A 27618-nucleotide genomic window follows, 5' to 3' on the forward strand; every position below is an offset into this window, starting at 1 on the left:
TTATTTGACGTAATTTAATGGTTCTTTTCCTCTCCGAACTTTCATACATACTAAATTCTATTCTTTTGCTATTAATACTTACAATACATACTATTTTTGCATTACTGTGTTGCAATATTCTTTTGAAAACTATTCGAGACCGCATTCATTGTTATATATATCTCACTATAAAGTCAAAAGTTATAAATCAGATACAATGCATCAGAATTGTTTATCGTTTAGGAAGTGTTTACCTACAAGTGAAAATGACGTACTATTTGGAAAATTAATGCATTAAATTAAAATTGAAAGCTTCCGCTTTTGGTTGTAAAGACTGCTCAAATTAAATACACTAAGCGCATAAAAAACAATGGCAAAATGTTTAAACAGCCAAATAACCGCTTCACTAACTTTGTGCGAACAATTAAAGTTGCATTGCAGGTTACAAGTGGCCGCACAGCTTCAGCGCCTGGCCTAAAATCTGTTCTCTGAAATAGCTACCAAGGTGATTATAGGGCTAACTGCAGACAAGGTAGAAACGGGAGCCGCAGCACCAGCATCTTGCCAATGACCCAGACTCGAGAAGCAACATTCAGAGTCCGAACGTTAAGGCAGTCCGCCTACCTCATCTTCCAAAAGCGTAGGCAGCGGCTCAAATTCATAGAACTCCCTCTCGTCATCTTCATCATAATAAAGAGCCATCGCCGTGCACAGGCTGGTACCTGTCTGCAAGTATTTCGTTCAAATCAAAACTACCGGGTGGGAACCAGCCTGCGAGCCGTCTCTTACTGTTGAATGGAGGTCTCCCGTTCACTCAATGCGTTGGTTGCAAAACGCCGGGAACACAACCGCTGCCAATCCAGAACGAGTTACCCGCATCGCCGCGGCAAGGATGGATACGCAGCAGGGAGACCTTTTAAAAATACATACTTCAAAACATCACCAGTTCATGTCACGATCGTGACCACCTCGCTGCGCAACTTCTCACTCACATCGCTTTAATTTGCTGCTCTGCCAACCAACTGAGATTACTGGTTCCCAACATATAATTAATATGAAATTATCTTTTACGCCCCCTCCCCTTTTTTCTCGGATGCTCACTGCAAACGCGCCGATCGGTCAGTTTGCTAAATGCCGGCTGCCATGGCAACCCCTCGATACACTGGCAACCCGCATCGTCCCCCGCGAATCCCCGCCTGCCTGCCGGCGAAGGAGGAGCCTGAGCCAGTCTCCACGCTCCGCCCCCCGTTCGCCAGCACTGCGGCGGCTCCCGGCCGCTTGTCACTTCGCGAATGCGTCCAGAAAACGGAAGCGGCGCTTGCTTTTGATTTTAATGACGTACTCCCCTGCCTCCTTCGCAGGAGAACAGAGCTTTTCGGTTTTCCTCTGATGTTTGGTTGCAAGCAACGCAGAACCCGCAATCGGCGACTTTTATTAATAGCAGATGCTCCGCCACTCAAATAGGTGAGACATCAGTACGTGTGGTCAGCTCAGCCATTTCAGTAATTGTTGCTCCGCAGTCCTGAAAGTTGTCAACTATACCTTCGAGCAGACCCTAGAAAAGCGACAATATATATAACATTGCCCTAAGCCTTGAACTTGCATCCTGTCTTAAGTTTCGTTGTGTGATTGTTTGGAATATTATGCGCATATCTCCAGCTCATTTTGCAGTTGGTAAGAGCCGTAATTTGTGCAATGATCTGGCATCGCACAAGTTTGCAGAACAGCGAGTTATGATATGAGTGGGGCGGCTGGATGTGATGATCTGGTGCGCTGCCGAAGTCACATGCTTAACTCGGGGAAAACCTGGGGGTTCGCTGCGGCGAAGCACGAACCGCTCCACTTCGGGTGCATTTGTCAGGGATTACATTGAGCAAAGTCCTTCCGGGGAGCTGCAGAGAGAAACTGGATCCGTTTGCATGGATTTATACGATGTGCATATTCAATTGCGCTGGCGATAAATTTTGGGTCAATTTTTTGACCGACGGAATTCTTAGCAAGTTCACTGCTGTGCAGTTGACATGTGCCAAAGGTCTTTAATGATGTCATCCAGTGCACAGTATCCATTTGTTTTTACATTTACAAACGCACAAAAAAGCAATTATTAAATTCCCTCTACATGGAGATCAGAAAAGAGACATTTTATTTAGAGATACGGTGCAAAACAGAATATAGGTCCTCCTTCAGCTCAGGTGTAACCTGTCCTTTTTGTATACGTCATACCTACACAAGAAGAGATCCCAATGATCTGCCCACCTGCACCAATTCCTCAGCCATGCATTCATCTGCCAGATCATCCTATATTTACCCTCACTGGTACATGGCACAGACAAGAATCCAGAGATTATCGCCCTGAAGGCCCTGCTTTTCAGCTTTCTGCCTACTGCCTAACTCTCTGTATTCTCTCTTCTGGACTTGCACCTATTTCCTACCCATGCCATTGGTATCAACATGTGCCACGACCTCCTTCTGTACACCCAACCCCTTTAAGATGCTGTGGATCCGATACCAGACATCCTTGACCCTGGCACCTGGGAGGCAGCGTACCATCCGGGTGCCTCTTTAACATCCCAGCTTTCTGCTTTCAAAATAATATAAACAATATCAAAGAGGATACAAAAAGTTTTTTCAGCTCAGGAAACTAAAGTCTAAACAGAGGTAATTCACCTGGACCAGATGGTGTACACCTCAGGGTTCTGAAAGAGGTAGCCAAAGAGACTGAGGAGGCATTAATAATGATCTTTCAATTATCACTAGATTCTGGAATGGTTCCTGAAGACTGGAAAATTGTAGCTGTCACTCCACTCCTTAAGAAAGGAGGAAGGCAGAAGAAAGGAAATTTTAGGCCATTTAGTCTGACTTCAGTGGTTGGAGAGAGATTGGAGTCTATTATTAAGCATGAGGTTTCAGGGTTCTTGGAGGCACATGATAAACTAGTCCAAAGTCAGCATGGTTTTCTAAAGGGGAAATCCTGCCTGACAAATCTGTTGGATCTCTTTGAGGAATTAACAGGCAAGATAGACAAAGGGGAGTCAGTGGATGTTGCTTATTTGGATTTTCCTGAAGTATTTCACAAGGTGCCACACACGAGGCTGCTTAACAAGATGAGAGTCCAAGGTATACTGTACATATGAGGGTAATTTAATGGCTCTGGGCCTGTAGTCTCAGAAGTTTAGAAGCATCGGGGGGATCTCATTGAAACCTATCAAATATTGAAAGTCTTAGTTAGAGTGGATAAGGAGAGTATGTTTCCTATAGCAGGGGAGTCTAGGACCAGAGAGCACAGTCTCAGAATTGAGGGATGTCCACTTAAAACAGAGATGAAGGAAAATGTCTTTAATCATAGGGTAGTGAACAACGGAATTCATTGTGACACATGACTGTAGAGGCCAAGTCACTGGGTATATTTAAGGTGGAGTTTGATATCTTGTGGATTAGTCAGGGTGTCAAAGGTTATGGGGAGAAGGCAGGAGAATGGGGTTGAGAAGAATAACAAATGAGCCATGACAGAGCAGACTTTATGGGCCAAATGGCCTAATTCTGCTCCTACATCTTATGGAACAGACTTTTCTGGCCTGATGAGCTGCACTACCCAGCAACCCACTATTTAACCCTAGCCTCATCACAGGACAATTCATAATGACCAATTAACCTACTAACCAGTACACCTTTAACCCTAGCCTCATCACAGGACAATTTACAATGACCAATTAACCAACTAACCAGTACATCTTTGGACTGTGGAAGGAAACCAGAACACCCTCAAAAAGACACTGCTATCCCATTTATCTATTGCTCTTAGCCTCTGTCAGTCACAGCTTTTACTGTTCAGCTTATTTCCAGTAGTATTGGTGTGTGTCCCATTATTTACTGCAGTTCTCCTATACAATGGATAGAGAGCAGTGATCTCTGCGAGTACTATGAACTCATTCCTTGCAGTGATGTGGAGTCAAACCTAGGATGAGACTCATTCTGTGAAGGCAATGGTAGGGAACTGATGAGGTACACTGAATATACACAGGCTCTTCCCACATGTTCTCCATTACTTTTCTTGGCTCTCCTGTGGTTCCCGTTGTGACTTGTTCACTAAAGTGGTCATTAATAGGCCCTGGGACTTGTTGGGTTCATTTTTTCCTGACCAGCTACTTCTCTGCTAATGCTATGTTCATGCAAGTGTGTGTGTAGAGAGGGAACACCCAGGGTCCATTTTTTAACTCCAAGTTTCCAAAGACTGGACCAAAGTGCTTTGGAATTGTGCAATACAAAATTTTAATAGTTATTGCTAAGAAATAAAAGATAGACGTGTTGGTAAAGAAGGTAAATGGCATTCTTGCCTTCATCATCCAAGGCATTGAATACAAGAGCTGGAATGTCACATTGCAGTAGGCCGTCTCCCCCAACAGTACTCAAACAGGTGCACTTATTGTTAAGGGGGACAGCCACAGGGGTACTCTCTAGCATCTGCCTCTTGCCCTTCCCTCTCCTGACCAATACCCACTTATCTGTTTCCCCAGGCCCCGGAGTGACTACCTGCCTATAGCTCCTCTCTATCACCTCCTCACTCTCCCTGACCAGAAGTTGGTATCTGCAATGAGATGCCAGAAGAGGTAGTGCAGGCAGGAGCAGTAACAATATTTAAGAGGCATCTAGGCAGTTACTTTTTAAAAAAAATTTTTTAATTCAATTTTCAAATTTAATCACATAGAATAATATCTATCCTCCCCCCTCCCCTTAACCCTTTCTCCCCCTTAACATACCCCGACCTAAACAAAAAAAGAAAAAAGAAACAGAAAAGAAAGAAAGTCTGTCTGGATATTGCAAGGTCTCCGCATGCTCCATGGGATTCAAAATAAATTTAATATATGTATTTGTTTCTTTCCCCAAAGGACCAACATCCTTACCATCGGAGCACCTATACATACAATCCTATCTTTTGTAAATAAGGGTGCCAAATACTCAAAAATGTATCATATTTATTCCTTAAATTATAAGTAATTTTTTCAAGTGGAATATAGCTAAAGATTTCATTATTCCAACGATCCATACTTAAATACAAATCCGATTTCCAAGTAACTGCAATAGCCTTTTTGGCTACTGCCAATGCAATTTTTATAAATTCTTTCTGAAATTTATTCAATTTTTTTTGACGAAGAAAAACCAGCATGGATTAGAATAAAATTAGATAAGATAGGAGAAAATACATCGGAAGATTTTACATAAAAATGGGAATCTAAATGGATACGGGAAAAGAAAGAATCTCCTATATTAAAACATTTGATTGATTTATGGAATAAGATAAATGTTCATGATGAAATAAAGAAATCTTTATTAGCAAGGAGACCTCTGATTCAAAATAGACTTATTCCTTTTACAATGGATAATCAACTTTTATATAATTGGTATCAAAAAGGGATTAGATATATAGGAGACTGTTATGAAGGAGGTATATTGATGTCATTTGAACAATTAAAGAATAAATATAAAATACCAAATAACACTTCTTTTTGCTACTTTCAATTAAGGGCTTACTTAAGAGATAAACTGGGTCAAACAATGTTATTGCCCAAACCTAATGAAATTGAAATTTTAATTCAAAAAGGAAAAATTAAAAAATTTACTTCTTTTATGTATAATCTGATTCAAAAACAGACACTTAAACAAGGAATCCATAAGTCAAGACAAAAATGGGAAATGGATTTGAACATTAATATTAATGTAACAAATTGGTCAAGACTATGTCTTGACAGTATGACAAATACAATAAATGTTCGACTCAGATTAGTACAATATAATTTTTTACATCAATTATATATTACACCGCAAAAAGTAAATAGATTAAACCCAAACTTATCTGATCAATGTTTTCGGTGTAATCAAGAAATTGGTACTTTCTTACATTCTACTTGGTCTTGTTTTAAAATTCAACCTTTTTGGATAAATTTAAGAGTTTTATTGGAACACAACTTCCACATAACCCAATATTATTTTTATGAGGTGATATTGAAGAGATAAAACCGAAACTTAAATTGAATAAATATCAGAAAGAATCTAGGCAGTTACTTGAATGAGCAGAGCAGAGAGGGATAAGGAATTAATGCAGGTAAGTGAGATTACTATAGATATAGTTAATGGTACACACTGATGTGGTGGCTAAAGAGCCTTGTTTTATGCTGTACAACTCTGTAGGAAATTCCTTTGCAGCCAACAGTCAGAAAGCAACTTATTAGACAATGATTTCAATGGACAAGTCAATTCCCTTTTCCATTAGCATTCCCATTTTGCATTTCTTCTGTGAATCATCATCTCAGTTACTCCTCGGACACAGCAGTAGTATAAAGGATGACAACAAATCCACCTGTCCAATCCTATTTATACTGCTAAACCATGATAAAAATCTATACTGACATAAATGAAAGAAAACTGCATTCCCTTAATGCCTACATGCCTTTGACTGTCCAACCTTGTACTCTGCCAGTGACAGCTGCTTAGCTGATGAGACTGTATTAACATCCAGCAGAAGAGATTCCATATATTCATTTAGAGCAGGGGATCTTAATCTTTTTTATGCCATGGACCTTTTGGCAATCCAGTGAAGCCCATGGACCCCTTCTCAGAATAATGTATTTAAATAATAAAATACATGGGATTTCAAAAGAAACCAATTATATTGAAATATAGTTATCAAAATATAAAAAAAAGATTTTTGATATAGTAACATATGTCAGATATCCCACCTCTCCCGGAAGTTCCAGGAGTCTCCTGCATATGAATAGTGGCCCCCTGATGCCGGCAAATTATATACAATATCACAGAAATCAATTTTTGAGAGCGAGCGAGAGAACGCGAGAGAGAGAGAGCGCAAGAGCGAGAGAGAAAGCGAGAGCGAGTGAGCGAGAGAGAAAGCAAAAGAGAAGGCATGAGAGCGACTACAAGAGAGAGCGAGAGAGAGCGTGAGAGCAAGCAAGCGAGAGCGCGCGAGCGAGAGCGAGAGAAAGCAAGAGAGAGCGAGAGAGAGAGTGCGAGAGCAAGCAAGTGAGAGCGCATGAGCAAGAGAGAAAGCAAGCGAGAGCGCGAGCGAGAGAGAGAGAGCGCAAGCAAGCGAGAGCGAGAGAGAAAGCAAGCGAGAGTGTGAGAGTGACCACGAGAGAGAGAGAGAGAGAGCGAGCAAGAGCGCGTCATGGGAGAGTGTTCCAGAAAAAGATAAATATAAAACGTACGTCACCCCAGACTACACTAAGGTGTACCCCTGCCTAATAGGGGTCAAAAATAATGACAGTGTTGCTCGTTGCACTGTTTGCAACAGTGACTTTTCTATTGCCCATGGTGGGTTAAAATGTAAAAGACATGTTGAGGTGAGTAACAGGTATCATTCATTCTTTAGCATAGCTAACGTTATTTAAACTAGCTGGCCAGCTGCTAAGGAGCTACTCTATTGTAGACATCCCACCTCTCCCGGGAGTCTCCCGCAAATTGATGGTGCTACCTCCCTGAAATGAGTTTTTGCAGGGTGGGATGTCTGCATGTGTACTTCTTTACTAACACATTAAATAACATAAATATACATTTAAAATATAGGCAAGATAAAATTAAGTTTTATTTTTTAAGGGCAGATCAGTGTGAAGGCTGTTGTTGCTCAGCTTAAAATACCGTTAAACTGTGGCGTGGTCTTTGTCAGAGCGACAAGCATATTACGCTGGACATCCAATCGATTTCGATTTTTTGTTTTAATGGTCACAAGGGTTGAAAATCCTGATTTTCAAAGATATTGTTGAAAATGGAACCCCCGGAATCTATGATGGACCTCCCCCCCCACCCCCCGCAGTTAAGATCCCCTGATTTAGGGTGATCTCAATGATCTCCATCCTTAGCTACTTAATATTCTCTCATGTAAGTGGCAGCAATCAAGCCTGGTCAGCGACAGTCAATAGAAAGGAATTTGCTAAACTGGCAATAGTGAGAGAAGAATGTTAGGGTAACGCAGGAAATACATGCCTTTTGAAGCAACTTTGACATAAGCATAAGTTGAGTTTATTGGATGCACAAAGACATGTAAATGCAGGTGCAGCAGCATCATGGGCATGTGGCATTTACAACATGGCACTCACAAGAAGAACAAGAACACAATTAGAACAAAACTAAAACGAAGTTTAGTAGACTACTCTGATAATTTCAAAACTTTCCAGACTTGGCAGCAGTATCTATGGTTAGATGGCTTCTGTTTGTGCTGTAATGGAAGTTGAGATGTTGGCTATTAGAAACTGTGAGATGGCAAGGCTCATATTGTGCTGAAGATGTGTCCTTTCCATGTTGGAAACAATGGGCTCAAATGTCTTAAGAATATAGATTTAAACTTTCTGTATCTTAGCAGGACATCTTAAACCTTATTGGTATTTTGCAGAAACATAGCCAGTAATGTTGTTAACATTTTATTCATATGATCATCAGTTTTTATCAGACTTCACCATCAATATCTTCACCAGTATTCGTGGGAACCTCACCCCTGGAAGAGCTGGGCTGTGGGCTATCCTTGGTCCTTGGCTGTTAGTTGCTCCTGCAAAATAATCTGTAGTGACCCTGTCTCTAGATTTCCCTCTACGGCACAAAAAAATCCCAGCAACAAACAAGCAGCAAGTTATAATTCAAGAAGGGGAGTGCCTACTCTATCATTTTCCTGATGATTATTGGGCAGTGCATGGCCTAATCAAATTTCTTACCTCTTTGAAAGGAGAGAAACCTAAAGGAATACTCTGGTGAAATGGAAGTAAGAGACACAGCAACTGAGAGCACGTGGGATGGAAGCAACTAAGGCCATTGTGGCTAAATATGCTTCAGTGTCACAATTAGTCACTTAATTATGAGTATTGACTTTGTGTAGAAAAATAAAACTAATCGTTCTGAATTCCATTTCCCATTCCCATTCTGACATGTCAGTCTATGGCCTCCTCTACTGTTGCGATGAGGCCACACTCGGGTTGGAGGAGCAACCTGTCTGTGTAGCCTCCAACCTGATGGCATGAACATTGATTTCTCGAACTTTTGGTAATACTCACCCCCCCTCTCCTTCACCACTCCCCATTCCCATTCCCTTTTCTCACCTTATCTTCTTATCTGCCTATCACCTCCCTCTGGTGCTTCTCTCCTTTTCCTTTCTTCCATGGCCTTCTGTTCTCTCCTGTCAGATTCCTCTTTCTCTAGTCCTAAATCTCTTTCACCAATCAACATCCCAGCTCTTTACATTATCCCTGCCCCCCCACCGAGTTTCACCTATCACCTTATGGTTCTTCCCCTCCCTGCACTTCTTCATCATTTTTTCCAATCCTGATGAAGGGTCTCAGCCCAAAACGTTGACCATAGTCTTTTGCCTAGCCTGCTGAGTTCCTCCAGCATTTTCTGTGCGTTGCTTGGATTTCCAGCATCTCCAGATTTTCTCTTTGTTTTCCATCATTGTGAGATGTTACATCCTGTTTAGTCCATCAACAGGTTAACGTTCCCACAAAATTTACCCAGTGCCTTCCACAACCCCTCCACCACCAACCTCATCTTGTTCTGGTTCAATCTGCCCTTCACCTCCCTCCATAATGGTTCCCATTCTCACCCACCTTACTTATCGGATTCCAGCTCTGATTTTCATCTGCTTCCATTCCTCATCCACCTGCCGCTGTCTCCCACCTCCGCCTCCTCTTCCCCTCCCCTATCTGACTCCATCTACCTCAGTCCACCAATCACCCACTGACCCCCCCCAGCCCACTATTCTCCCTCTTTATACTATCTCCCCTCTCGTCTTTATCCTGATGCAAAATTTCAACCTAAAACACCAATTCCTCTCCCCACCCCAGATACTGCTCAACCCGCTGAGTTCCTCCAGCGGATCCTTTCTTGCTTCAGATGCCAGCATCTGCAGCCTCTGAAGAATCTGCAGGCACCTGTTGACTCTCATTAACAGATTGATGTTGTTGCTTGTTTATTTTCATGTCGGTACCTCCTGCAAGAAGCCGAGGAAAGTGTTAGAAAGTTCTGTGAGAATATGCATGTAAATTATGGAAGTACAACTGAAAGAAATGACATGAATCAAAGGCTAAAAGACTCAGGTTAAAAATCCTAGGTAGAGTTATATGTGACCTGTAAGTGGCAGTTGCTCTTCATAACTGAGGAAAAGAAGTACGGTGGATTCTGGTTAATTGGGCCATCGGTTAATTGGGGCAGGCTCATTTAGGGGCCAACCATAAAGAATAAAAACCAATCAAGAAAATAGCCAGGATTCCCTTGGTCTATTTGGGACACTACACTGCTTAGTTGGGACAGTTTCTAACTGGCGTCAGTCACGCGCACTTGTGTGGCCATTAGACTCTGCACCTTGCTCAGAGCAAACAGTTTTTAAATAGTGTCAGTTGCTTGTATTAGTGTTCAGAAAGCAATGATTGTTGTCACTGATAGTTGGCAAGAAATAAATTGTAAAAAAGTTTCAAGAATTCAGACTTGGAAATGCCAGAAACTGCCAGGAGTGAAAATGAAATTATTTAACTATTTCAACAAGTTAGGAACTACGAAGCATTTGAAGGTACTGCATCCATCTTGAATATTACAATGTATTTGAAGATTTGGAGGATGCAATTGTCAGTAACATTGTATGAAGACAGTCTGTTATCTGCACTAGGTGCCTGTGCTGATTTTTTTCATTTACAGTCAATCAAAAAAACATGACAACGTACCCTGGATGAATTCCTCCGTCGATAATTATTAGGAAATAATACATAGTTTTATAGTTCTGTAGTAGTTCAAAGGTTCAATTTAATGTCAGAGCAATGTATACAATATACATCCTGAAATGCTTTTTCTTCGCAAACATCCATGTATGAGTAGTGTTCTAACTTGTTCTGTATTTCATTCAAATATATAATTTGTTTCTCAGCTAAATGGTAGTTTGTCTTTTTCTTACTTTTGTAACTATGTCAGTGAGGGTAAGAATAAGATGATTTAACAGATAGATGTGTGGCTGAAGAATTGGTGCAGTGGGCAGGCTTTCAGATTTTTGGATCATTGGGATCTCCTCTGGGGATGGTATGATCTGTACAAAAAGAATCCTGGGGGTGGCAATATCCTTGTAGGCAATCTTGCTAGCGCTGTTGGGGAGGGTTTAAACTAATTTGGCAGTGGGATGAGAATTGGAGTGATAGGACTGAGATTGGGGCAGTTAGTGTACAAGCCGATGCAGTGTGTAGTGAGACTGTGGGGAAAGACAGGCAGATGATAGGGCAGAATTGTAGTCAGTGGGATGAGTTAAAGTGTAACGGGGGCTAAAATCAAAAAGCACGATGAATACAGGACTGAAGATGTTATATTTGAATGCACATAGTATATGGAATGAGGTAGATGATCTTGTCTGCAGTTAGAGATTGGCATATATGATATCATGGTCATCTCCAAGTTCTGACTAAAAGATCATAGTTGGGAGCTTAACATCTAAGGATACACATGTAATACCCTGGTTAAGATTTCTACTGCTATGCTGTGGGTAGTTTATATTAGCAGCTTTCTGTAAAAGCAGTGTGCCATGCTGGGAAGGGTGTTTTGGCTTCAGCCAAAGATAAGGACACATGTTGTCCAGCTTAGGAATGTGAGTCAGCCAATCAGGATGTGAGATAAGGTTCTAACTGTGGGGAAACGTCTTCTGAAGGACAGTGGTCTGGTTCATAGGCTGTTGTTGGGAACTGCGGTGAGGACGGGAGGGAAGATGCCTGAGAATGCCGTGGGAAGGAGCATCCCTGTTGCATGAAGTGCTTTGTGCAGATGAATGGCTCAAGGAGGAAGGGCCAATAGTTCTGTGAGAGAGCCCTTTGGTTGGAGATTGAGTCTGAGCGAAGTTCACAATGTGGTGTGCTTTCACGCAGACCATTTGTCCAGCGCGTGAGTAAAGACAGCTCCAGATTAGGCACTAACTTTATGAGCACATTGGATTGGTTTAACTGTAATGGGCCCTTTTATTTTTCTTTTCTCTTTCCTATTAGCTGTTCAATAAAGTTGAAATTAGTACATATACTTTCTATATAATTTTATGCGGTGCACGATCTGTTATTTCTTGCCGTTCGACAAATGTGTATGGGCAGTATTTATTCAGCATTCGCTCAAACCGAGGTTTTTAAAATCAGAACATCACAATGTTCCTGTTTGGTTGAACCCTAGATGTGTATTGTTTATGGAAGATGCCCTTCTCACTGCTGAGTCACGTGGCTTTTGGCAGAGCCAACTTTGCATATGAGTCCCGTGAGGGGGCTACAGACATTATATCGAAAGGACAGGCAAGCAGGCAGAAGTGGTATGGTGGCTGTATTGGTGAAAAATGGAATAAAATCTTTATGAAGAGGTGACATAGGATTGGAGGATGTAGAATCCCTGGTGAGTAGAGGTAAGAGACTGACTATTTGGGCATTATATACAGAGCTCTGAACAGTAGCCAGGATGTGAACTACAAATTACAATGGGAGATAGAAAAGGCATGTACATTGGGCAAAGATAGGATAGCAATGTAGATTTTCAATATAAGACCATAAGATATAGGGGCAGAAGTAGGCTATTCGGCCCATTGAGTCTGCTCTGCCATTCAATCATCGGCTGATCCAGTTCTTCCAGTGATCCCCACTTCCCTGCCTTCTCCCCACACCCTTTGATGCCCTGGCTAATCAAGAACCTATCTCTGCCTTAAATGCACACTAAGACTTGGCCTCCACAGCCACTCGTGGCAACAAACTCCACAGATTTACCGGATTTGGTCCGATTTACTCTGACCAAAGCAATTTCTCTGCATTTCAGTTATAAAAGGACGTCCTTCAATCCTGAAGTCATGCCCTCTCGTCCTAGAATCCCTGACCATGGGAAATAACATTGCTATATCTAATCTGTTCAGGCCTTTTAACATTTGGAATGTTTCTGTGAGATCCCCCCTCATTCTCCTGAACTCCAGGGAATACAGCCCAAGAACTGCCAGATGATCCTCATACAGTAACTGTTTCATTCCTGGAATCATTCTTGTGAATTTTCTCTGAACTTTCTCCAATGTCAGTACATCCTTTCTAAAATAAGGAGCCCAAAACTGCACATAATACTCCAAATCGGGAGAAGATGGCGGCGCGACAGCAGAGCGCGTGGGCTCTCCAGTGATGAATATCTGTTATTTGTCAAGTAGGAGACCATGCACAATTCTGATTTGATGGAGACAGATGTGAGTGCATAGCGGAACATCTGGAAAACTACTGAAATGACTGCTTTGCTACCGCTGCTGCTGTGTGGTAACCAGAATTTCTGGAGCTGTAGGCCTCGAAATCCTCGGCTTTGTGTGTTTCAGCAGCCGGGGAGAGGTCAAAGGTGCTCGGCAGAGGATGGCGCTCAGGAGGCTGTATCGGAGAGGCTGCTCGGAAGCTCGGAGTTTTTGGATGGATGGGCTCAGGGTCGGCTGGGTTCGGCTGCTTCCAAGGTATTGGCAAGTTGATGGTGCCTGAAGGTTTATGGCAGGGAGTTTCTCCGTTTTGCCGCCGCTATCGGGGACTCGGGAGTCGATTGACTCGGGGACCCTGAGACTATTTTCTTACTGTGCCTATGGACCGTTCTTCATCAAATTATGGTATTGCTTGCACTTCTGTAATTATATGTTATAATTATGTGGTTTTGTCAGTGTTAGTCTTTGGTCTGTCTTGTTCTCTTAATGCATGCATGCATTTCTAAATGACAATAAAAGAGGACTGACTGAGTATTCTCATAATCTAAAATGTGGTCTCTAGAGTGCCTTATAGAGCCTGAACATCACATCCCTGCTCTTATATTCTGTACCTCTAGAAATGAATGCCGACTTTGCATTCGCCTTCTCACAACCGACTCAACCTGGAGGTTAATCTTTAGGGTATCTTGCACAAGGACTCCCAAGTCTCCTTGCATCTCTAAAATTTTGAATTCTCTCCCCATCTAAATAATAGTCTGCTTATTTATTTCTTCCACCAAAGTGCATGAACATACACTTTCCAACATTGTATTCCATTTGCCACTTCTTTGCCCATTGCCCTAAACCAGCGGTCTCCAACCTCCAGGCCGTGAAGAATGCAGAGGTGCAGCGGTGGCCAGAACGCACCCAGCACATCTTTAAGAAAAAAGCTGAAATAAACAAGCTAATTAATTAGGTGCCACCCGGCACATAAATGTCGACCCAGATCGGAGATGACGCAATCAGCAATCGCCTCTGATCTGGACCGACATTTACGTGGCAGGCAGCACCTAATTAATTAGCTTGTTCATTTTAGCTTTTTTCTTAAAGATGTGCTGGGTGCATTCTGGCTACCACTGCACCCCTGCATGCTTCGCGGCCTGGAGGTTGGGGACACTGCCCTAAACTATCTAAGTCTCCCTGCAGGCTCCCTGTTTCGTCAACACTACGTGGTGCTCCACCTATCTTTGTATCATTGGCAAATTTAGCCACAAATCCATTAATCTCATAGTCCGAATCATTGAAAAGCTGCGGTCCCAACACTGACCCCTGTAGAACTCCACTGGTAACTGGCAGCCATCCAGAATAGGATCCCTTTATTCCTACTCTCTGTTTTCTGCCGACCAGCCAATGCTCCACCCATGCTAGTAACTTCCCTGTAATTCCACGGGCTCTTGTCTTGCTAAGCAGCCTCATGTGCGGCACCTTGTCAAAGGCCTTCTGAAAATCCAAGTACACCAAGTCTACTGCATCTTGTAATTTCCTCAAAGAATTGCAGTAGGTTTGTCAGGCATGATTTTCTGTTCAGGAAACCATGCTGGCTTTGGCCCATCTTGTCATGTGCCTCCAGGTACTCCATAATCTCATCCCAAACAATTGATTCCAACAACTTCCCAACCACTGATGTCAGGTTAATAGGTCTATAGCTTTCTTTCTTTCTGCTGCCTCATATACGCAGGTAGATTGGGAAAATCAGGTTGGTGTGAGATCCCAAGAGAGTGAATTTGTAGAATGCCTACGAGATGACTTCCTAGAGCGGCTTTTGATTGAGCACAATAGCGGAATGACAATTCCTGGAAAGGTGTTATGTAATGACCCTGATGTAATGAGGAATCTTAAGGTAAAAGAACCCTTAGGATGCAGTGATCATAATAGAATAGAATTCACCCTGCAGTTTGAGAAGGAGAAGCTAAATTGTATGTATCTGTATGGCAGTGGAGTAAAGGAAATTACAGCGGCATGAGAAAGAAGCTGGCTAAAATTGATCGGAAGAGGATACCAGCAGGGATGATGGCAGAACAGCAATTGCTGGTGTTTCTGGGGGAAATTCAGGAGGGCAGGAAAGATACATCACAAAGGTGAAGGAGATGGTGATGGACTTTAAGAAGAGTAAGCCTACACTGCGCCCTGTTACTATTGATGCCAACATGGATGTGAGGACCTACAAATACCTGGGGTTGCATCTGGATGACAGACTTGAGTGGAGCACCATCACAGAGGCTGTGTACAAGAAGGGCCAGAATCACCTTTCCTTCCTGAGGAGACTGAGGTTCTTTGGAGTATGCAGGCCTCTCCTTCTCATGTCCTACCAGTTTGTTGTTGCCATTATAATCTTCTTTGCAGTGGTGTGTTGGGGCAATGGCATCAACATGGGTGATGTCAACAGGCTCAATAAAATGATTAGAAAGGCTGGCTCTGTTATAGGAGTCAAACTGGATACACTGGGGGCTGTAGTAGAACCAAGGACCCCACAGAAAATCCTGGCAGTTCTGGACAATATTTCTCAGCCTCTGCAGGCCACCTTGGTTGAACAGAGGAGCACTGCTTTTAATTGACTGAGACAACTGCGCTGCTTCAAGGAGCGCTAAATGAGGTCATTTTTACCCTCGGCCATATGGCTTTACAATGAGTCAGCCTATAGCTGGGGAAATAATGAACCACTCCTGTTAGACTGTTTGTAGTGACTTATTTTTTATTCTTTCTACTTCTCTTTTAATATTTGTATGTTTGTATATCTGTGCACTTGTAATGCTATTGTGACACTGTAATTTCTTTTGGGATCAATAAAGTATCTCTCTATCTATCTATCTAAGTATTCTAAAGGGAGGATGAGTCAACCGTGGCTGACAAGGGAAGGCAAAGACAGCATAAAAACAAAACAGAGGGCATAAAATATAGCAAAAATTAGTGAAAATTAGAGGATTGGGAAGCTTCTAAAAATCAACAGAAGGTAATTCAAAATGCCATAAAGAGAGAAAAGAAGAAATGTGAAGGTAAGCTAGCCAATAATATAAAAGGGGATACAAAAGTTTTTTTTTTCAGATCTATAAGGAGTAAAAGAGAGTTGAGAATGGATTTTGGGCTGCTGCAAAATGATGTTGGAGTGGTAGTAATAGAGAATAAGGAAATGGTGGAGGAACTTAATACATATTTTGTGTCAGTCTTCAATGTGGAACATACTAGCAGAATAGCAGAAATGCTAGAGTGTCAGGGGGCAGATGTGGGTGGCATTGCTGTTTCTAAGGGTAAGGTGTTTGAGAAGCAGAAGCTCTCTGAAGCTAGGTACTCACTTGGGCCGAATGGACAACACCTTAGGGTTCAGAAAGAGGTGGCTGAAGAGATTGTGGAGCCATTGGTGATCTTCCAAGAATCATTAGATTCAGGAATGGTTCCAGAGGATGGGAAAACTGCTAATGTCACTCCACATTTTAAGAAGGGAAGGAGGCAGAAGAAAGGAAATTATAATTTCCTATAGACCAGTTAGCATAACTTCAGTGATTGGAGAGCTGTTGGAGTCCCTTACTGAGCATGAGATTATGGAGTACTTGGAGGTACATGATAAAATAGGTCATAGTCAGTATGGTTTTCTAAAGGGTGGGAATAAATGGGGTCTTTTCTGATTTGCTGTTAGTGATTAGTGGTGTGCTGCAGTGGTTGGTGTGGGGACCGCTTCTTTCCATGTTACATGGCAATGATTTGGATAAAGAAATTGATGGCTTTGTGGCTAAGTTTGCAGATGATAAAAAGATGGGAAGGAGGCCAGGTAGTGTTGAGGAAGCAGGGTGCCTGCAGAAGGACTTAGACAGATTGGGGGAATGGGTGAAGAAGTGGCAGAGGGAATATAATGTAGGGGAGTGCATGGTCATTCCCTTTGCCAATCAGAATAAAGGAATCAACCATTTTGTAAATGGGGAGAAAATTCAAAAATCAGAGGTCCAGAGGGACTTGGAGCTCCTTGTGCAGGATTCCGTAAAGGTTAAATTGCAGCTTGAGTCTGTGTAAAAAAAGGCAAATACAATGTTAGCATTCATTTTCAGAGGAATAAACTGTAAGAGCAACTGTAAGAGCAGATGTGATGCTGAGGCATTATTAGGCATTGGTCAGACCACACTTGGAGAATTGTGAGCAATTTTGTGCTCCTTATCTAAGAAAGGACGTGTTGTCATTGGAAAGAGTCCAAAAGAGGTTCACTATGAATGAAAGGGTTAACATATGAGGAGCATTTTATGGCTCTGGGCCTGTACTCACTGGAGTTCAGAAGAATGATGGCGGGGGGGTCTCAGTGAAACCTATCGATTATTAAAAGGTCTGGAAAGAGTAAATGTTTCCGATAGTCAGGGAGTCTAGGACCAGAGGGAACAGCCTCAGAATTGAGGGATATCTATTTAGAACAGAAATGAGGATTTTTTTTTTTAGCTAGAGGGTGCTGAATCTGTAAAATCTTTGCTACAGATGGATGTGCAGGCCATGTCATATGAATATTAGTATAAACTTTGTATGGACAAATAAAACTAACTGCTCTTAAGCACATCAATGGCAAGTTGAATCATTGACTTCAATGACTTCAGTGCAGTGTATCTCATTGCCAGTTACACATAGTGTCCATCCTCTCATTATCAAAGTTACAGCGTCTAGTTAGTACCACTGATATAGCTGGGTACTTTCCCACAGAACATAATGTTATGAGTAGCAAGCACCAGTTGGAGCTACCTAATTCAAGCCATACCTACAACTCACAAAGGTGTGATAGGAGCTGAATGTGTGCAAAGGCTGGTGAGAATCTGGCTGCAGAATTGGGTTAGTTGGAATAAGAATATGGAGAGTGGAAGGGAAAGAGACCACCTTTCTTCTTGACCCCACTGGAACTCTCAAAGCCTAAGTGAACATGTAAAGACGAGGAGAAAAATCTCTTACTGTCGTGGGCACAGAGAATTAGGCAGGTTGGTATTAAATATAGCAATGGACGGAGGTTGTCCTCAAGATGAACTCCAAGAGCAAAGCAATAAGACAATGCACTGCAGATGCCCATTGACCTCAGACCACAGCAATGAATTCCATCTCTCAAACTTATGGCTTTTGAGATGCTGCCTTCTCCAAAATTCTACACACGCTAACATAAATTTCCATGGATTAAACTCAGTAATTAACAACCGTGTCCCTCTATAGCTTAGGTGCCAGCCAGAATCTCAACTTTAATACAGTTAGCTTTATGGCAGGCTCATCATCCATTCATGTGGTTAGACACTTGCTAACACACTTCATTCTCTTGTGTCTGGTAAGTAGGTAAGATACTATGACAAAATTTGCTCTGCCAACTGGAAATTGATGGGGCAAAGGTTGTATTGCTTGGTTGGGTGTAATGGTAATAGCAAGTGACATAACTTCAATGGACTGGACAGAAGAGTATGACTCTTCTGTTCTGGTGAGATGATCCATCTCAATTCCCCCTGCAATACTGGATTTACCTGACAAAGTAGAAGTGTGAACAGATATGTCCTTTCATAAAAGGTGAAAATGATACCATTTTGGGCCTGATCCTATCAGAATCAGGTTTAATATCACTGGGATACAATGTGTCATGAAATCTGTTGTTTTGCGGTAGCGGTATATTGCAATACATAATAAGAAATACACTAAATTACAACAAGAAAAAATATATAATAAATAAGTAGTGCAAAAAATAATGAGGTTAGTTTACATGGGTTTATTGTCTATTCAGAAATCTTTTGGCAGAGGGGAAGAAGCTGTTCCTAAAATGTTGAGTGTGTGTCTTCAGGCTTCTGTACCTCCTCCTTGATAGTAGCAGTGAGAAGAGGGCATGTCCTGGGTGACGGGATTCCTCAACGATGGAGCTTGCTGAGTTTGCAACTTTCCGCAGCTTTTTCCAATACTGTGCAGTCGCTCCTCCACACCAGCCAGTGATGCAACCAGGTAGAATGCTCTCCACAGTCCATCTGTAAAATTTGCAAGAGTCTTTGGTGACATATCAGGTGTTCTCAAACTCCTAATGAAATATAGCTGCTGTGGTATCTTCTTTGTAATCTACTGCAGATCTTTCTGGTATAAATTAAAATCAAACCCATCCAGAGCCAATTGGAATCTGACAGTGCCCAAGTACTTGATTTCTCCATAACACCGAACTGTTACAACAATCTTCAGTATTTAGATTGGGGATAAAGCACCAAGTATCAATCAAGAACACATGGTTCATGTACTAATGCAGTGCAAGTCATCCTGAGCTGGATGAAGGACTGAGCTGTGCCAGCATGGAATTTCCTATCTGGACGTAACCCTGAATACTTTATCAAAATGTGCATCTGACCATCCTGAACATGACATGTAATAGCGGCTTGCTCTTGTCTGTTTGGATAACCAGGCGTTAATCACTACCTCCTCAGTCTGTAGTCATCAGCAGTGAGATAGAAAGTGATTGTGATAGTCCTTTAAGGAGGGAGTTGATTGTTTAGTGTTCAGGTAGAACAGCTTGACTCCGGACATTGTAGCAGTCTTGATCCAAGCATAAACATAAACATAAAAATCAAAACTAATATTGGTAAAAAATAAATCTTTCTACAGGGGCACAACTGAGAGCATCCTGACTGGCTGCATCACTGCCTGGTATGGGAACTGTACTTCCCTCAATCGTAGGACCCTGCAGAGAGTGGTGCAGACAGCCCCGTGCACCTGTAGAAGTGAACTTCCCATGATTCAGGATGTTTACAAAGACAGGTATGTAAAAAGGGCCCAAAGGATCATTGGGGACCCAAGTCACCCCAACCACAAACTGCTCCAGCTGCTACCATCCAGGAAACGGTACCGCAGCATAAAAGCCAGGACCAACAGGCTCTGGGACAGCCTCTTCCACCAGGCCGTCAAACTGATTAATTCATGCTGACACAACTGTATTTCTATGTTATATTGTTGTATAGACTATTTATTATAAATTGCACATTGCACATTTAGATGGACACGTAATGTAAAGATTTTTACTCCTCGTATATGAAGGTTGTAAGTAATAAGTTCAATTCAATTCAAATGGTAGTAACAGCTATCTTCAATGGGGGAGAATCTAACCATTTCCATATCAAAAGTAACTGTCAATGCCATGTTAAACTATCCCAATAACCCATTGGAGCCACATAAGAACTTAACTGCATCAGTTATGGCTACAAAAGTAAATCAGAGATCTTTTGCGAATGATTAGTCTCCAGACTCCCTAAATCATTTCCACTCTTGGGGGGGTATGACCAATAACTGTGATGGAATAGTCTACACGTTCCTTGACAGATGCTGGTTCAATATGGCGGACCTGTTCTGTCACACACTCAACATGTTTGGTCTGAGCCAAAACAGTCCTCATAAGTAGTATTTTTGAGTGGAAATAAATTGTAGTAAATAATGGGACTAAGAACATTAAATTCAATAAATCCATGCATTATTAGGTTTTGAAAGACATGGCTTTTGGAGTTAATGGTTGCAGTACTTGCCACCCTCCAAAATTTCACTGTTTCTACATTGGTCCCACAGATTGGGGTTAGGAAGTGTAACTCCAGAAGACAAAGAAAATGAACCATGGGTAAGTTAGTCTGATGTCAGTATTTGAGCAAATGCTAGAATTCATTAGTAAAGTGGGAACAAGTTGTTTAGAAGATTGTAGAAGCAGGGAAATTGAGCAGGAATTTATGAAAGGGAAACCATATTTGACAAATGTATTGGAGTATTTTGAAACTAAAACCAGCAGAAAAGATAAGGGGGACCATTGGATGGGGTATGTTTAGAGTTTTACTTGCCACACAAAAGATTATGACACACAATAAAGGAAAACAGGTTTGCAGATAATATACAAGTGTGGAGTTGAATTGGTTAACAGAGTGAAAATAGTGAGTAGGAATACTGTTTTATTTTCATACTGGAACATTGCAGCTTGTAGGTGCAACAGGGTCTGGTTCTGTGCATCTCACTGTTCACTATGTCATTAATGAACTGGATGAGATAACCAAGCATGATTTACCTTAGTTCTCTCATGATATAAAACAACGACAGTGTGATTTGAGAGGCTTCAAGATGAACTTGATGGGCAAATTGAAAGAGCAGATGGAATATAGCCTGCAAAACATAAGATAATCCACTTTGATAGAAAAAAATGAAAGACTTTTTTTAAATCTTGTAAGATTGAAAGTGATCAGTGCTCACAGTGTGCCTTTGTTTCCTTGTATGAGAGTTAACATGCTGGTAGAGCTTACAAGGTCAAGACAGCAATGATATGTAGGTCTTTGTTATAAAAGGATTTGGGTATAAGTATAAAAATGTCTTACTGCAATTATATGAGACCCTCTTGTGACTATGTTTGGGACCAAAACTTCTTCTACATCTACAGTTGAAGTAATGAGAACATTCACTGCTTCAACCATAATTTTCTAACTGTACCTCAGGGTATGTGACAAAAATAAACCAATTTGCCAGTTTAATCACTTAGTCCAGTCAAGAAATGTCCCAAGAAACTATGACATTTTCTTCTTTGGGAATACAGCTGTTACTTTTGTCATTGAGCAAAATTAATACTTTTTAACCATCTAGATGTGCTTGATTTAAAAAAACACCGCTCCAGTCCTACCGAAGGGTTTCGGCCGGAAAACGTTGACTGTATTCTTTTCTGTAGGTGCTGCCTGGCTGGCTGAGTTCCTCCAGCATTTTGTATATGCTACTCATTTTGTTGGCATATATATATATATATAAAGAAAATAGTGGAGTAAATGAGCAGAAATGTTAATACAATGTCATAAAAAACTACAGCACAGAAACAGGCCTTTTGGCCCATCTGGACCATGCTGATCCATTTAAACCGTCATCCCATCAACCTGCGCCCAGACTATTGTCCTGCATACTTCTCTCATTGATGTACCTGTCATAACTTCTCTTAAAAGTTGAAACTGAAATCGCATTCACCACTTGCGCTGGCAACTCATTGTATATTCTCACCACCATCTGAATGAATAAGTTTCCCCTCATGTTCTTCTTAACAATTTCACCTTTCACAGATAACCCCTGACCTCTAGTAGTCTCACCCAAGCACAGTGGAAAATGCCTGCTTGCATTTACCCTATCTATACCCCTGATAATTTTGTGTACCTCTATCAAATTTCCTCTCAATTTTCTATGTTCAAGGGAATGAAGTTCCGGTTTATTCAGTCATTCCTTCTATCACAGGTCAGCCAGTGCTGGCAAAATCCTTGTAATTTTTCTCTGTACCCTTTCATTCTTAATTACATCTTTCCAGTAGGTAGTGATCAAAACTGGGCATAATACACCTAATTAGGCCTCACCAGGATCTTATGCAACGTCGACATATCCCAACCCCTGTAATCAATACTTTGATATATGTAGACCAATATGCTACAAGCTTGCTTTATGACCCTATCTACCTGTGATACCACTTTCAATTAATTAGGGACCTGTATTCCCAAATTTTTGTTCTACCACACTTCTTTGTTCTGCAGCTCACTGTGTAAAACCTACCCTGGTTGGTCCTCCCAAAGTGCCACACCTCACACTTGTCTGGATTAAATTCCATCTGCCATTTTCTAGCCTGTTTCTCCAGCTGGTCCCAATCCTACTGCAAGCTTTGATAGCCTTCCTCACTGTCCACTACACTCCCAATCTTGGTGTCACTCACGAATTTTCTGATCCAGTTTACCATATTATCATCCAGATCTTTGAAATAGGTGACAAACAACAACGGACCCAACACCAATCCCTCCGGCACTCCACTAGTCACAGGCCTCAAATTAGAGAGGTAACCATCTACTACCAGTCACTGGCTTCTACTGCAAAGCCAATGTCTAATCCAATTTACTACCTCATCTTGAGTGCCCAATGACCAGACCTTCTTGACCAACCTCCCATGCCAGTCCTGCACCTCCTGCAACCAAGTCTCTCTAATGGCTACAATATCATAATCCTATGTGTTGATCCACGCTCTGAGCTCATCTGAGATCTTACCAACATCTGTGTCCACCACCACTCCACTATTTGTTCTAGCACTCTGATTCCCATCCCCTGCAGCTCCCGTTTAACCCTCCCTCCACCCTTGCAGTGCTAGCAAACCTTCCCGATATTTCAAAGCACTTATCAATATGTTATAGGTTCATGTTGATATGCACAGTATTAGAGGCAAAGCAATTAAAACTGCAACGACAGGATAGCTATAAACTATACTGACCTAAAATCTAAATGGAGTTTCCTACTGCTGACTTGTCATATCACAAATGTAAATCTATTTTTTAAACTGTCAAAGATATGAGAAAACCTTAAAACCAATGAAAAATGAATTAAGGCAGGTGACATTGGATAATTTTGTGGATTTGATCTGGTCATTAATCGGTGGGAAAAAAATCTAGTGACCCTACAGATACATCTCCTGTTAGAGCCTAGTATCTACATTTTGGTGGGGTGATTTCAGCCAATCGGTTGACCTGGCACTTAGCTTTTTCGGAGAGTGTGCCATGAGACCGTGTTCAAAGCATGCAGCATGGAAGCCAGGAAGCCAGAAGATGGGGCACGAGCACATAATCGATTCTGTCTCTGACCGATTAAAGTGCCCAGGCTGATTGAAATTATTGAGGTGGGTGCGGTGGGCAAGCGAGCGTTCAGTGCCGTCCACCAGCCTCTTGCAGGCTGCTGTCGGAGAAGGTGTCCGGGTATGGTGGTCTCTTGCTGTCTGCTCCTGAGGGAAGTTCCTTATGTTTGAGTGATCTCTTTCTCCCTCCATACTGTTGGCGGACGGGGCTGGAGCAAGGTTTGATTGATGCGGATTGTAGGTTTGGACTCTGATTCAGGTTTAATGATGTGTTCTATTTCTAGTTCTAGTTCCGGTCGCTCTTTTTTTGTTACTACTTTTTGGGCGATTTTTGGGGCGGCATGCAGATAGTGAACACTGAGCTGAACAATACTGAAATGTGACTTTTGTGTTTTGTAGTCTGTGTTTTATCTCATTTTGTTTCTGTTGCCATCTTGTTGCGTGTGGAGTTTGGTGTACTTCTTTGAACAGGCTGGTTCCATGGTTCTTTGTTTTGTGACTGTCTGTAGGAAGATGAATTTTGGGGCTGTATACTGCATGCATACTTCAATAATAAATGAACTTTGAATTTTGAACTTTGACCATGTGATTCGGGCCTTAAAAACATTCAAGAAATCCATGAGATCCTTAGATGGCAGGATAGAATATTGTGTGAAATCAAGTTTGCGTGTTTGGAGAATGGAGTTTGAAGACACTGATGACTGATAAGTAAGTTAACTATTTATTTACAGGACAAGACAGACACTAAGTATTTAGCAAACCCTCCAAGCTACATTAAGTTATAAATACTTATCTAAACTGAGTGCCAGAAATGGTGGGACAAAACATAATGTGGCAAACACTTACCTAAATTGTGTGCTTGATCCCTCTTTACTGCAGCACACCTCCACTATTTACTGTTTCCAAGGCATTGGCCTTCATCCCTAGTCCTTGGTGACCCAGACAGTGAAAAGAGGCCTTGTGGTTTCCTCGTGCAAGATTTAAACTACTGGCCTTGTGACGTCATCAGCTAAAAAGCAGCCAGTGCGAAGGGCTACAACACTCCTTAAAGGGCCAACTCTTGCTAGCAAGAGGAAGCAGCTTTCCATGAACAGGTATGATGAGCTTTCTACCCTGCAACTTGCCACCCCTTGAAAGGGGTGGCACTGTGCACAGGCTAGTATAATCCCTGTGGATGCCCCACTATGCTACATACAAATCATAATACTATGATTCTCAGAGTTATGCCCAGTTACCCAGTGTACTACAGTAGTCCACCAACATCCCAGTGCCCCATTGTCTTCATGTTTGGTTGATGCATGTGAGAACATACCACTGCTTGCAACTTGCAATCTATGTTAAGAACTGAAAACTGGTTATCTGCTACACTCACAAAACTCCACAGTAATTCCTAACATACCTTCCTCTTGGCCCCTGGACTGAAATCTGTCCTGGAAGGCCAAACTTTAAGGAGGATTTGATTAAGCAGGACAGCGAAAATTCCCTTCATTTTGGATCCGTTCACCAATTACTGACCTATCAAGTTCCTACATGCATCTATATCTACACTATCTAGCATCCCTAACTGGCTATCTATGAAACTGAGCAGAGATGGCAATAAAACACTACAGAAATTTGATCACATCCTCTTCTTGGGCACAGTTATCTTCCCAATTTCAGCCAGTCTTTAAACTGTAGCAGTGTCATTCATTTGCTTTGATGCCTCCTTCCCCACTGGCCCATTACACTTTGATCACATCCTTATCTTCACCCCTTCAATCTCTGATGGCTAAAACTATCAGTAGTTACTTTGAGGACAGGGTCACAACAACGTAACTTTGGCTCAGGTTCACAGGCAGCAGTTCACCTTCCACGTCATGACAGAACACAATTGGAATGATCTGACAACCATTCTGTCAGTCTGATTGATTGATCTGCAGACCGGACTGTGGTTGTGGTGGTCTCTATTCGAGTAGTCGCAATGAATTTGCCCTAGACTGTCCTTTCAGTTGCTGGCCTAACCACTGAAAGGGCCAAGCTCATTTGTGTTCACCTTGTATTCAGGCAAGGAGAGCTCCCTTTGGAGACTGTGTGCAGTTTCTTCTCTTTCCAATCTGCCTTGCCATTGAGGTTGTGGAACAAACAAGGGGTGGAACCTGATGTCTCTGCCATAACTTGGATCCCTCTAATCTATTTTTCCCAATATCTTTCTTTTCTGATCTATGTATATAAATAATCACCTGCCTTCAAGAACCAGTCTTCATTCCAGAGTACTATTACCGTGATATTTAACAAGTCCTAATACCATGATTCATGGCTTGCTATTGCACTCTCTCTCTCCCCCCCTCCCTCCCTCCCTCTCCCTCCCCTCCCTCCCTCTCTCTCACTCCCTCTCCCCCCTCTCTCACTCCCTCCCCCCCTCTCTCACTCCCTCCCCCCCCCCCTCTCTCTCTCTCTCTCTCTCTCTCTCACTCCCTCTCTTCTGCATTCATGTTCCTGTTTCTTTTCTTTTGCAGGTTTGCTTCATTCAGGAGGTTGATGGTTGTTATTGAAGTTTCCTGTAATGAGGTTGTTAGTGGATTGATTCCCTTGGTCTGCCTTCTCGCTCTGGTTTTCGATGATCAGCAATGGTGAACTCTTATTTGCATTTTACCTGACATACACTCATCATGACTCAATTTTGCATAGTTTTTTCCAAAAGAACTAAAACTCAATCAGTGTGTTGACAATACCCTATATATATATATAACATGCTTGTTAAGAAAAGCAACGTTTTGGCTCACTCCCCAAGTGTTTCAATCTTTTTCCAAAAACTAATTTCAAATTATCAATTTCCCAAAATGCCACTTTCTTTCTATAACATGGGAATCTCATATCCAGAACAGACACTCATATTCCCATCATTTTAGATTAGATTAGATTAGATTCAACTTTATTGTCATTGTGCCGAGTACAGATACAAAACCAATGAAATGCATTTAGCATCTGACCAGAAATGCAAAGAATAGTGTTATTTACAAAATAACTGCCAATAAAAAAGTGCTGCAGCACACAAATATAAAAGTACTGAGACAGTCCAATATGGATGCAATACTGCTTAGCACTTTGATGAGAGGTTCAGCAGTGTCACAGCCGCAGGGAAGAAGCTCTTCCTGTGCCTGCTGGCGTGGGAGCGGAGGCTCCTGTAGCACCTACAGGATGGGAGGAGAGTAAAAAGTCCATGGTTAGGGTGAGATGCATCCCTGATAATGCTTTTCGCCCTGCCCAGGCAGCGTTTATGGTAGATGTTCTCAATGGTGGGAAATTGGGTGCTGATAATCCACTGGGCAGTTTTCGCCTTACGCTGGAGTGCTTTGTGGTCTGAAACGGGACAATTGCCATACCTCACTGAGATGCAGTTGGTGAGTATGCTGTCAATGGTACAGCGGTACAACCTGGATTCCACATGGCCAGCGTGGAATCTGAGTCTCTCTCTTCAATACCCATTCCAAAGTGAGAAACAAATATTCACAAACTTAAAACACTTAAGACAAAACAAAAATTGATACTTGCACTTTGCTTCCTTCCAAAGCTTCACAAATTGACCTAAAAAATTGAAACAAGCGTTTAATACGCAGTAAACAATATTTCAAAGAACGAAAGAAAAGAAAGAGATGGATGGATGTGTATTCACACAAATTTCACATCAAGTAACACAATTTTCCTCTGGTTTAATTCAAAAACTCAACAGATACAGTTTTAAACAAACAGATGACAGATGACGATTTTGCACTCACTTATATAAACACATACATGCGTGCGCGCACGCACACACACACTCTTGCACTCAAGTGAA

General features: G+C 41.9%; 1 protein-coding gene and 1 long non-coding RNA gene across 4 annotated transcripts in view; one reads left to right on the forward strand and one right to left on the reverse strand.

Annotated features, from left to right (window-relative positions):
* The window catches only part of LOC140185752 (kinase non-catalytic C-lobe domain-containing protein 1), a 150377-nt gene extending 149289 nt beyond the window's left edge, over positions 1 to 1088 (reverse strand). For all 3 annotated transcript variants that reach the window (XM_072239368.1, XM_072239367.1, XM_072239371.1), the window contains exon 1: positions 604 to 1088. In XM_072239368.1, coding sequence (XP_072095469.1) covers positions 604 to 681 — 78 coding nt within the window. In that variant the 5' untranslated portion in view covers positions 682 to 1088. The remainder of the gene's footprint in view (positions 1 to 603) is intronic.
* A 163-nt stretch (positions 1089 to 1251) lies between these two features.
* Positions 1252 to 26808, forward strand: LOC140185958 (uncharacterized). Its single transcript, XR_011882756.1, has 3 exons — positions 1252 to 1443; positions 24684 to 24898; positions 26300 to 26808. It is a non-coding gene; the product is annotated as an uncharacterized lncRNA (long non-coding RNA).
* Positions 26809 to 27618: the final 810 nt, after the last annotated feature.

Source organism: Mobula birostris, chromosome 21 (genome assembly GCF_030028105.1).
Source record: "Mobula birostris isolate sMobBir1 chromosome 21, sMobBir1.hap1, whole genome shotgun sequence".
Lineage (NCBI taxonomy): Eukaryota > Metazoa > Chordata > Chondrichthyes > Myliobatiformes > Myliobatidae > Mobula > Mobula birostris.